Below are 13,098 nucleotides of genomic sequence, written 5' to 3'. Positions count from 1 at the left end.
CATGTCATTTTGCAAAAGCAGGGAAGGATTTGGGTTGAGTGTAGCCCGGAAGGCAATTTCCTTGAGAGCCCTACCGCATGCCGTGTCAGGAAAAGAAATCCACCACTAAGTAAATTAAACAACAGAGGACCCTCATCAATATCTAACATGTTCCTAGCACAATAACAATATGTATAACATCTTCCTAGCACAATAACAAGTGTCTTAATTGTCAAGAATGGGTTCTAGGACATGTCAGTTGTAATAAAGTGATCCAGGGTTTGTCTGGAAAAATTTGGATTCAAATAATCAAGACAGCATTGTTATGCTTAGTTGTATATTGGAAAGGGAATGAATCAGCTTCAAGAAACGGCGCCGAACTTCAAAGAGTAGGGTTTCTCGCTGCAGATGAGTTGGTATAGGCACAAATAGTATCGGGTTGCGACATAACGCTTAACTATTTAAAAAGGTAAAACAGTAAACCGTTGTTCGCGGCTGCAGATGAGTTGGTATAGGCACAAATAGTATCGGGTTGCGACATAACGCTTAACTATTTAAAAAGGTAAAACAGTAAACCGTTGTGCAACGTTTCAAAATTGCGGTTTTGCCTCAAATCAAAAAGTCGCTTTATTTCCAATTTTTTTGAAGAACGGCAAATTTATCTCTATCCTGAAAGGCTGAGCCGTATTTAAGGCCGTAAAATTCATACCGATAAATAATGTGTCAGAATTGTCAGAATTTCGGTAATGCGGTATAATTGCGGCCAATGTTTCCATGACAAGTTGCGGCCTTTCGTGTTGCCGTAGCTCGTTTCGTTCTCAACTGCGGCTTTACCAGGTTAGGTTTAATGCGAGGAAAATGCATGTGAACATATTCTGCAAGCCATTGTGGTAAGTTTCAAATTTTAACTAACGTTATCGCAGGGTTTTTATACGCGACCTAGAAAAACTGGAAAACCTGGAAAAGTCATGGAATCTGAAAATTTGCCAAAAAGTCTTGGAAAAGTCATGGAAAATCGTGAAAATTTAAAGACAACCTGGAAAAGTCAGAGAATTGCCACTCGGTCAAAAATTAAAATTTTTCAAATTAAATATCAAGTTTTTCCGAAAAACGGCCTGCGGCGCATTAATATACGCGACCTAGAAAAACTGGAAAACCTGGAAAAGTCATGGAATCTGAAAATTTGCCAAAAAGTCTTGGAAAAGTCATGGAAAATCATGAAAATTTAAAGACATCCTGGAAAAGTCAGAGAATTGCCACTCGGTCAAAAATTAAAAATTTTCAAATTAAATATCAAGTTTTTCCGAAAAACGGCCTGCGGCGCATTCCCCCTCATTTTCCTTGACGTTCTGCATGTTGCATATTTTATTTAAATTAAGGGGTAACCTTACTGATTTTTAAGTACCTCCGCCCCCTAATTTTCTGGAAATCTCATGGAAATTTTCTGGAAAAGTCATGGAATGTCATGCTGAGAAAAGCGTATAAGGGTAACCTTACTGATTTTTAAGTACCTCCGCCCCCTAATTTTCTGGAAATCTCATGGAAATTTTCTGGAAAAGTCATGGAATGTCATTCTGAGAAAAGCGTATAACCCCTGTATTGCCATGCCTATCTCACGAACACGGAAAGTAAGTAAAGTAGCTGTACCTTTGAAAAATGGAGGCATTACCTACAAGCAGGAGTGTCTTCTGAGTAGATTTACGTGGGTACCTTATGACAGTTATGACTCATCCTGCTAGGTTAAAGGTACCTGGTTCATGCCCCGGCCTCATCATAAAATATTATTGCGGAGTCCTAATCATAACGGTACCTGCCTCGGTGGTGTAGTGGTCAAGAAGCTCGCCTGGTAAACAGGAGGATGTGGGTTCAATCTTCTTCTTCTTCTTCTTCTTCTTCTTCTTACTTTCATAGTCACCTAGGTACTATTGTTTTATTATTATCATTCCTTTTTTTTTTTTTAAATTAATCAGGGTGTTTATTTTGTAAAATGTACCCCCCATAATGTATCAAATATATGAACACGGAAAGTAAGTAAAGTAGCTGTACCTTTGAAAAATGGAGGCATTACCTACAAGCAGGAGTGTCTTCTGAGTAGATTTACGCGGGTACCTTATGACTTATGACAGTTATGACTCATCCTGCTAGGTTAAAGGTACTTGGTTCATGCCCCGGCCTCATCATAAAACATTATTGCGGAGTCCTAATCATAACGGTACCTGCCTCGGTGGTGTAGTGGTCAAGACGCTCGCCTGGTAAACAGGAGGATGTGGGTTCAGTCGCAGCCGAGGTATGTAATTTTATCCTCAATATAATGTGAGATTTTGACCACAATAGTAGTAGCCTACTGCTGGAGTAAAGTAACTTTTCAGTCCTATGCGAGCAGTATAAATAAGCACTATTATTATAACGTATTGCAAAATCTGAGTCTTGGCCGTTCTATCCCTGCTTCCCCCTTCTTTCCTCATTAATTTTCAGACAGGCAGCAATTACCTTAATATTATAAATAAGCACTATTATTATAACGTATTGCAAAATCTGAGTCTTGGCCGTTCTATCCCTGCTTCCCCCTTCTTTCCTCATTAATTTCCAGACAGGCAGCAATTACCTTAATAAGGTTGCTACACCTTGTGTTGCCGCAATCTCAAGGTTTAGTGACGTCATCATGATGATGTCAGATTTAATGTGAAATGACATGATATTTATGACGTCACGTGTTAGCAGGATTGGATTTGCGTGGCTTTTGCGAAATAGCGTCACATAGTTGTGAAAGACCCTCTGGCTTTTGTAGACTTTGCTAAAAAGGAGGAATTTACATCCATCATTTTCTTTACGTTTCTACTGTCCTTCTAGCTCTCTCCCTACGCCGTCTTTTCTTGTTCTTTATATTCGTCTTCCTCCTCCTCCTCCTCCTCCTCCTCCTCCTCCATGGTTGTTAGTTTTCACTAGCACCAAATATCATCAATTAAGTAAATTGAATGGACTGAGTTATTGTTAATTAATGGGATTAGTCCCTCTTGTTTAATACTTGTCCGAATTACTCGTTATTTGAGGACTTGGTGCGTACTCGAGATACGAGTGGAAACTTTTCACTTGTAAACACCTTAGACTAAACAAAAACACGCTGTAAGTGCAAAACAAATACACGTAATGTTGTTGTAAAATTCGATTCACAAAAGCATCACCAATATGACTTAGATTCCAACTAATTCACAATCGAAAATATAATAGAGAACGGTGTAAAGTGTAAACAACCGTGTTTATCTCAATGCTATTTTAGTTAAGGTTAAGGTGTTTATTGATAAAGGAAACGGTATTCCTGTGGGTCAGAACAAAAGGTGTGTTCAGGCAAGGCCTTTGACTCCCAACGTTTTCACCGAGTGAGGGCAATTTTCAATTTTTTTTCCGAGGCTTTAATTTGATATATAGGTCGACCAGGTTTGGATAAGTCCTTCTATGGGGACAGACTGACTGACAGACCGACACCGAAGCGAATACATTAGTCCGTCCACTATACCTTTTATTATTAGTAATAATAAAGGAAGGACGGACTAAAAATTGAAAAATGATATTGAATTAGGTACCGTACATAGTACCTACACAGTACACATACATTATGTATAAGTCTATACGATTGGAGTATTGCAGACCATTGATCAATTTTATTGAGTTGAATGGCTTTTACAATTTTATTGGCGCGATCATAAAACAATTTTACTGACGTTCCCAACACGACCGTTCGGATTTCATTGAGCAAATAGGCCGTGAGAACTGTCCCGAAGGAAGTGACAAACTGATAAAAACTCCAGTTGTTAAAACTATCTATAAAATTAAAATATCACCCAAATAACTGTAAAATCTCTACCACATATACATATGATTCATTAGGAGATCTAGTCAGCACAGTCAGGTATGCAAACGCATGATTCTAATTTCATTTGAATTCCGGTTATGAGTCCACTTGTTCTTTATGAAAAACGAAGGAATGGATCAAAGGATAGTGTGAGGTATGAGTTCAAAGGTCGCTTCTTTTGTAACTCCGTAGAATTCTTCAATCCTACCTTGGCTCTTTTCTGGGAAATTCTTGAGACTGGATACCTTTAGTCATAGGTCCAAAGGGCAAAAGGGGTGTCATATTATAGTTGTCCATTTCTCTTTCGAAATACGGGAAACTTGGTTTTGTCTTCAGTGTGTGTCCAAATCTCCTTGAGGTTTCACCATTTTGTGGGATCTAATAAACATTTCAAGTTCTTCCTGTTTGTGCTATCCATCATATTTTGTAGCCTTCATAGGATGCTCAGTTATATTAATGTTTCATTTGTCATAATGCCTTTTAATGTTTATTTCTTCACCATTTCGGACAATTTTTGTAACTCCAACTTTTTCAGTTGAAGACGAAATTCATTAGTGTTGTTTGGTGTGTAAACGAATTGATCGATTGATTTTTTTGTCAGTGCGTTTCCATTAGTGCTACTTGGTGATTTTGGTGTGTTGCTCTTGTATGGCATACAAAATGGTGAGCTCCTTCAAGCGAACATACAAAAGGACTTTCAAAGTACTGAGGAAGATTTGTTCGTATGTCCTCTCTGTGATGCTTTATGGCTCGCCGAAGAATCGAACCTACGTCTATCAGGTTTCAAGGTAAGATGGCCATAAAATTGCCTTTATTGCCATAAAATGTGAGGCTAAACTTGATTTGTCCAATTTTGAAAAAAAACCTAGTCGGCCTATATATCAAATTAAAGGTCTTTTTACCAGGAACACGAAAATGGTGGTGCAAATTTTGTCCAGAGAACCTTTGGTTTTTGGGGTATTTTTTTTTCACATTTTCTCACACAAATGAGCTCTGAACAAAAAAATTCCGGAGGGACGGACCCTGCTAACACGCAACAACGACACATGTTAACAAATGTGCAAACTTTAATTGAAGTAGCGTGGGATCAATTAAATAATAATTAACTAAATGAAGTACCATAGCAAACTCATATTTGCTTTAGACACAATCATGTTCTCACTATCATGTCTTCTTAAGTTTGTTTTTATTGGTGATGAGCTGATGAGTGCATTCTGAACGTCCTATGAATAGTGTATGTGCTTATCAAGCTTGCAGTGGGTTTTCATAATTCGTTGCCTTTGATAATAGTTTTGTATCTAGCAGAATCTGCTGGAATTTCCCATTTGTCGCCATTCGTTGTAGATTTGCAATCTCGCCATTCGTGCAAACTTTAATTGAAGTAGCGTGGGATCAATTAAATAATAATTAACTAAATGAAGTACCATAGCAAACTCATATTTGCTTTAGACATATGTTCTCACTATCATGTCTTCTTAGTTTGTCTTTATTGGTGATGAGCTGATGAGTGCATTCTGAACGTCCTATGAATAGTGTATGTGCTTATCAAGCTTGCAGTTGGTTTTCATAATTCGTTGCCTTTGATAATAGTTTTGTATCTAGCGGAATCTGCTGGAATTTCCCATTTGTCGCCATTCGTTGTAGATTTGCAATTTTGTGGTTAATAAGAATATTTTCAGGTAAGAAAACTTGGCCTTAATGCTAAAAAGACAACACCCAATATTATTACCCAACGACTAAAAACCATGGTATCAAAAATAGACATAAATAGTACAATAGTCTGTCTGACAAATAGGCAAATCGCTGGCCTCAGAAGAATACAATGATGAAGTCTTTGTTTCGGATGATTCAGATTTTTGCGTTTGATATGAAACCAATTATTCTCAAAGTTGTACCAAGGTGGTCGTTCCATCACCTTGATCTTGGATCTTGGCTGAGATTGCCAGCGAGAGACCCGAGAGTTTGATGAACCAAACCCCTCCCTCCATCACTCCCTTGGTTCAAACCAAATGGTTCACCTTGAATGAGAAACTCAAGGGGGGGGTGGACGACTCTCGCGAAAGATACATGATACGTTTGGATTCGAACCAAGTTACCACAACACCAGAGAACTTTGGTTTATTGTAAACCTGGCCTCTCCTGGTAGCTTCAAGTTTTTTGCAGATACATAATCCTGTGAATGCTGTCCAGACTGTGGTGAAAAACTTAATTTATCTCTGAGTTGAGTTCCAATGACGCAATTTCCACCATGTGTTTTTCCTGGATATCTTGTTGAACGTCAGCGGAAGATGTAGTGTTCATGGTGCATCGTTTTTCCTTGTGTTGTTGTGACGCAACGCTTAGGATGAGATGTCAGCTGGGTGATTGTCTTTCGACATTCTTCCATTAGTTTCCTATTGTGTGGTTTTCTTGATTTGTTTTTTTGCTAACACTTGTATGACATCACAACAATGAGTTCTAACTCCACCTCTTTGATGTTCTTAATATTATATTAATTATAATGGTACCGATATTATTGAATTTTGGACGAGTACCCTGTCTGCCTGTCTTTGCCGTAACCCAGGGATTCTGTACAGTTGATATCAAGTCATTTCTTTAAAGATCTTTTCCTTGTTCATCCCAATTCTCAACATGATAGTTTCTTGAAATTTCCAATGACAGAGCAAGTTCACAAGAGGGACCATTAGGAACAATAATGGAATCTCATGATGACGACAATGGACAGAGAATGCAAATGATTCTAAATGAAACTTAATTAGGCTTAATTGTGTTCTCATTCGACTGTTGCAAACCATTAGGCGAAGCCAGTATGCACTGGTTAGTCCTTCAGTTCCCAGGCACATGTGGCTACTGAATTTCATGTCCACTGCAACTGTCATAAGAATAGTCACACCCGTAGCCATCAGTAATGTTACCGGAGGAAATAGCCATGCAGTATATGATTTCCCGCGTGCTTTGGAAAATCCAACTTTTCCGTCGACGTTGATCATATCAATTTCCAAGGCAAGTTTTCCGGTTAAGTTCAGTTGGGTCGGGTCAAGTTTTTTGCTGATAAATTCCTGATAGCAGTGTTATCATAACGTTCCCCCAATAGGGTTTACCCGTGTTGACTGCCTTTGATTTTTCGATCTTAATGATCGAATTACGATGCAAATTTCTCGTAAGGGTTATCGTGAAATGGCAAATCTATGCCTATGCAGTAACATCATTTCTTATTTTAGTTTGTGCATTTCTTATAATTTGTGGAGCTTGCAAAAAAACACTATTTTCTTAATCAATTTTCTAATTTTTAACGAGTATTTTGATTCGGACCTCGTTCAACTTATTGTATTGTGAAGAATCTGAGAAATGATTGGCTTTGAACATTGTCAAAACCCATGTCAAAATTTCATACATAACCCCCTTTGAAATATGGACCTGAAAAAAATATGGATTTGAAATATGGTGATATCCTTAGTACTATGGCAGATTAGCAATGTTCATTAGAGAGAAACGGAAAAATAATATAACCACGTTTCATCTTGGCAAAATCCTCTAATGTAGGAACCGCACAATCCCAGGTCATTGACCTTTCTACCTCTGCAGATTGTACGGTGATCACAAAATATATCCGTTAACATTAACACAGATGAGTATCTAACTATCTACCTACTTAATAGGATATCTACCTTCTAGGATGGTTCTTATACTTGAGCTCCGAAGAACCGTTCTGAACCGCACGAGTTAAATGTAAACGAGGCATCCATCAAGACGAACGGAAAAAGTTAGCGGTAAGGGAAAAAGTACAGCAGACTCTTTTGGAAAACATAGAAAATGATGTAAGCTTGAAAATATTCTCATTCTCGCCGTTATGCCTCGTCCAATTTTTGAAAACAAAGCAACCAACTTCTAAATCACATAAAACGCGGAACTGTGAAAAGAATAAACTGTTTCCATGTGTGGAACCAATGGATTGAAGATGGATGGCTACGTATGCAAACATATACCTACCTACATAATGTTCATGTTATCGGTAGAGAGTATACATATACTATATACATGACTAGAGTTAGATCTATCAGAGTAGGTAGGTAGGTTTCATGACTTGCACTATGTACAGCGTACACCACCCATACAGGGAAAAATGTAAGTATATTATTTAGGTACTCCAAGCGAAGTTCCCGTTTCTGTCAACTCCTAGTCGCAGAATCTATGGGGAATAAATCCCAAATTCCCAAAGAGCTGAACAACCTGTAATTATTCTGGAAATTTTTATAGAAGAAACATTACTGTTGAAATCGGCAAATCATTAAAACTCATGTCAATTCAAAATCACCCTTCGTTAAGAAATGATGGGCGTGGTTGGAGTCTGGATAGGTCTGTACAATCGAGTGCTACTTTTCCCGGTCCTACTCAGGCTGGTTTACAGTCAGCCCTTGAAAGAAGCATCCAAAGTTTGAACATCTTTGCCTGTTTTCGTGATCCTCTTTTTTTGCATGTCGTTCATGTTGGCTTGGTTAACAAAGACCCAATTTAAACTGAAGCAATGAAGAGATTTTCATGTTCTAGCAGTTCTAGTAAAAGTATAATTGCTTTAGTCGTCATGACATAATGATTTTATTAATGGTAATGTATGCATGTAAGTTATGTTGCACACAGTCCCAAACATTTCACGTGGGGCAAATTAAAATATTTCTAAACGTAAATGTCGTTTAATGTTCGAGATCTTTCCAACTAGGTTCTGTTTACAACTTGAGTACTTGGTGGAATGTTAATCAAGATAATCCAGGTAATCCCATGATCAATAAGAAATACAAGTTGACATGACGCAGCTGTTGTGTAGTCATTCAAGTTTTTCATATCAAATGACAGTTAGGTGTAAAAACCGTCTAAAGGTAGCAGCTATTGGTTATTGGAGCAATAGGAATTGTAGTGGAGTAACATGACTCTGTAAAGGAGTGTAAAAGCTCAAAGTCTCCAAAAGGTGCTCCAGTATTTCGTGTTGAATCATGTAACGCAAGAACTTAGCAGATGCTCTACAGTGCTCCTAGATTTCCAAAAATAAGGCTAGCGCAATTCTATTGCCCATTTGCTCGTGAAATGGCAAATCTATGCCTATGCAGTAACATCATTTCTTATTTTAGTTTGTGCATTTCTTATAATTTGTGGAGCTTGCAAAAAAACACTATTTTCTTAATCAATTTTCTAATTTTTAACGAGTATTTTGATTCGGACCTCGTTCAACTTATTGTATTGTGAAGAATCTGAGAAATGATTGGCTTTGAACATTGTCAAAACCCATGTCAAAATTTCATACATAACCCCCTTTGAAATATGGACCTGAAAAAAATATGGATTTGAAATATGGTGATATCCTTAGTACTATGGCAGATTAGCAATGTTCATTAGAGAGAAACGGAAAAATAATATAACCACGTTTCATCTTGGCAAAATCCTCTAATGTAGGAACCGCACAATCCCAGGTCATTGACCTTTCTACCTCTGCAGATTGTACGGTGATCACAAAATATATCCGTTAACATTAACACAGATGAGTATCTAACTATCTACCTACTTAATAGGATATCTACCTTCTAGGATGGTTCTTATACTTGAGCTCCGAAGAACCGTTCTGAACCGCACGAGTTAAATGTAAACGAGGCATCCATCAAGACGAACGGAAAAAGTTAGCGGTAAGGGAAAAAGTACAGCAGACTCTTTTGGAAAACATAGAAAATGATGTAAGCTTGAAAATATTCTCATTCTCGCCGTTATGCCTCGTCCAATTTTTGAAAACAATCAAAGCAACCAACTTCTAAATCCCATAAAACGTGGAACTGTGAAAAGACTAAACTGTTTCCATGTGTGGAACCAATGGATTGAAGATGGATGGCTACGTATGCAAACATATACCTACCTACATAATTTCATGTTATCGGTAGAGAGTATACATATACATGACTAGAGTTAGATCTATCAGAGTAGGTAGGTAGGTAGGTTTCATGACTTGCACTATGTACAGCGTACCCATACAGGGAAAAATGTAAGTATATTATTTAGGTACTCCAAGCGAAATACCCGTTTCTGTTCTCCAAGCGAAGTTCCCGTTTCTGTCAACTCCTAGTCGCAGAATCTATGGGGAATACATCCCAAATTCCCAAAGAGCTGAACAGCCTGTAACTATTCTGGGAATTTTTATAGAAGAAACATTACTGTTGAAATCGACAAATCATTAAAACTCATGTCAATTCAAAATCACCCTTCGTTAAGAAATGGTGGGCGTGGTTGGAGTCTGGATGGGTCTGTACAATCGAGTGCTACTTTTCCCGGTCATACTCAGGCTGATCCTCTTTTTTGCATATCGTTCATGTTGGCTTGGTTAACAAAGACCCAATTTAAACTGAAGCAATGAAGAGATTTTCATGTTCTAGCAGTTCTAGTAAAATTATAATTGCTCTAGTCGTCATGACATAATGATTTTATTAATGGTAATGTATGTAAGTTATGTTGCACACAGTACAGTCACAAACATTTCACGTGGGGCAAATTAAAATATTTCTAAAGGTAAATGTCGTTTAATGTTCGAGATCTTTCCAACTAGGTTCTGTTTACAACTTAAGTACTTGGTGGAATGTTAATCAAGATAATCCAGGTATTCCCATAATCAATAAGAAATACAAGTTGACATGACGCAGCTGTTGTGTAGTCATTCAAGTTTTTCATATCAAATGACAGTTAGGTGTAAAAACCGTCTAAACTCTAAAGGTAGCAGCTATTGGTTATTGAAGCAATAGGAATTGTAGTGGAGTAACATGACTCGGTAAAGGAGTGTAAAAGCTCAAAGTCTCCAAAAGGTGCTCCAGTATTTCGTGTTGAATCATGTAACGCAAGAACTTAGCAGATGCTCTACAGTGCTCCTAGATTTCCAAAAATAAGGTTAGCGCAATTCTATTGCCCATTTGCCTAGTACCAAGTCAGCCTTCTAATGCCTCTAAAGATAGGAGTAATTATACATACATACGGGCTAGAAGTCCTTGTCTCTACCTACATACGTCCAGCTAGTCGCGATGTTGAATAGTTAAATCATCTAATGCCTCTAAAGATAGGAGTAATTATACATACATACGGGCTAGAAGTCCTTGTCTCTACCTACATACGTCCAGCTAGTCGCGATAGTTAAATCTGTTGAATGCAATGAGAGCGAAAACTTTCGAGCTCGCTTCGTGACCCGTAACCTATTAGCAAGGCCCCTGACCTACAGAGCCGAAGACGACTCAATTCCCTGACCTCCTTATCAGACCCGAGACCTACACTCGGAGTGTGGATTTTGCAAACGGTACAACTTTGTGCAACATTGCAAATTGCACCGCCAAAGTGAAATGACGTCGGTCGTGGGTGAGATTATGATTATGGGTTCCAATTATTTTAGCTTTTAATAGTAAAGTACCTCGTAAAGACGCCATGAAAATTTTGATTGATAATATTCTACTTGATTCATAGAAGGGCACAGGTTGAATGCTAGTCAAAGCATGGAATATTCTCCTCTTTGATTCAACCACATAATACTTGTTCTTCGCGTGGCTATCCGTTCCTGATAGTGGGCGATCATCATGGCTATTCTGACTTTGTTGGTTGCTATTTGGAACAGTTCTACTGAGCTCTTGTTGAACCATATTCTCAGGTTGGCCAAACACACAATACTGGGGCACAAAAAAAATATTTGATCTTTGATCCATGTGTTGAACTGCTGACTTAGATTATACTGCTGAATTGTTTACATATTGGTTGCTATTTGGAACAGTTCTACTGAGCTCTTGTTGAACCATATTCTCAGGTTGGCCAAACACACAATACTGGGGCACAAAAAAATATTTGATCTTTGATCCATGTGTTGAACTGCTGACTTGGATTATACTGCTGAATTGTTTACATTGTACACGCGCTGCTCGAGACTCATCATTGACACAAATCATTGAACTGAGCGATCAGCAGAATATTGTTTGAACGAAGGTTGATGTGACATTGGCGAAGGGCTCGTGTGCTGATCTAAACTGTATCCACACCTAGTTGACGCCGACTGACCGTCAATCGATGGTTGATCGACGTCGACTGAAACCGTACACTGTCTCGACAACATAGATTCACCTCTCCACCTCGTCGATCGTCGGCGCGGCGTCGACTATGTGCGGCCTCAGCTTGACTTTTTCCTTGTGCAAATATTTCTATTTCCTTGTGATGCAAATAATAATATTTTGACTTTTGTCCTGTGATCCCGAGGAGGACGTAGGGCTTTAGTTTCTAATATCAATCACACATCACAGCTATTCTCAGTTGCACAAGCTTTTAGATAATTTTAATCCACTCGTATTTCTTGGATATTTGAAATTCTTCCAATATTTTTTTTCTCAATCCACGATCCACGCCTACACCTCTGACTCTGCAGTGGCCGAATGAATTTCATATCATCAGATATGACGAGATTATCTCTCCAATGCAACAGCCCGTGTCTGTCGTTATTGTTTTTAATTGTTTTCTAGGGGATAGATTACAGAGCGCCAGAGATTATTTTGGGAACACGAAGCTCTCCCCCTCTCCGGTCTCTGAGTTGTGGAGCTACCACGTGAACCATAGTCCATGTTTGGAGCTGCAGTTGGGTGGGAGTTGAGGAATTTTACGATATTTGGAGTGCCCTGGAGGAGAAGAAGAAGACTTGATCTTTTGGAATCCCTTTATGATGGGAACTGAGAGAAATTTCATTGGTTCCAGTTTTGATAAAGATCGTCTCCTTGATTTTCTGGATTTACTGTTTCAATTATTTGTTAACTTCACCGTTCATTGGGCGAATCGTCTGAATGTATTTGGAATAGCTCTTAAAATGCCGATATCAGTGGATTCAAATTGATCTAATTTACTGTGGACTCTCTTTTTTTAATCAGTATTATCAACTCTCTTCAGTATTTTACGAGTCCTTTATTAGGTGGACAATCTTGTTAATTTGCTTCGGTCGTAAACAAAAGTTGGGAAATGGTTTCAAATTAAAGGAATGATAAGAGTCTACTGGAGCTCACGTCACTAGAAAATAATTTATTCCGAGATATGAACTAAGTGTGACAACTAAACCCAAGCGTATTTTGAGCTCTTCTTTTGGTGTACCGAGGATACATATGCCACTTTGGCGCCTCTAAAGAGAGAAATCAGCTATAAATAAATTGTAAGAAAGTATTACTGGTAATGAATTACCTAGTTCTGAAGATAAATGTGTTGTCAGAACTACCAGACTCCTGTGACTG

General features: G+C 38.2%; 1 protein-coding gene across 3 annotated transcripts in view; it reads left to right on the top strand.

The window, feature by feature from the left end:
* LOC103505491 overlaps positions 1 to 13,098 on the top strand; it is a 136,513-nt gene that overhangs the window by 60,563 nt on the left and 62,852 nt on the right. Inside the window, exon 1 of one of the 3 annotated variants that reach the window (XM_026820819.1) lies at positions 656 to 869. The exons of the other annotated variants lie outside the window; for them this stretch is intronic. Coding sequence (XP_026676620.1) covers positions 754 to 869 — 116 coding nt within the window. The 5' untranslated portion in view covers positions 656 to 753. Of the gene's footprint in view, positions 1 to 655; positions 870 to 13,098 lie in introns of those variants that run through there. 3 annotated transcript variants of the gene reach the window in all.

Source organism: Diaphorina citri, unplaced genomic scaffold (genome assembly GCF_000475195.1).
Source record: "Diaphorina citri unplaced genomic scaffold, Diaci psyllid genome assembly version 1.1 scaffold178, whole genome shotgun sequence".
NCBI lineage: Eukaryota > Metazoa > Arthropoda > Insecta > Hemiptera > Psyllidae > Diaphorina > Diaphorina citri.
Note: the sequence above shows the minus strand (reverse complement) of the source record. Positions and strands in the feature narration are given on the sequence as shown.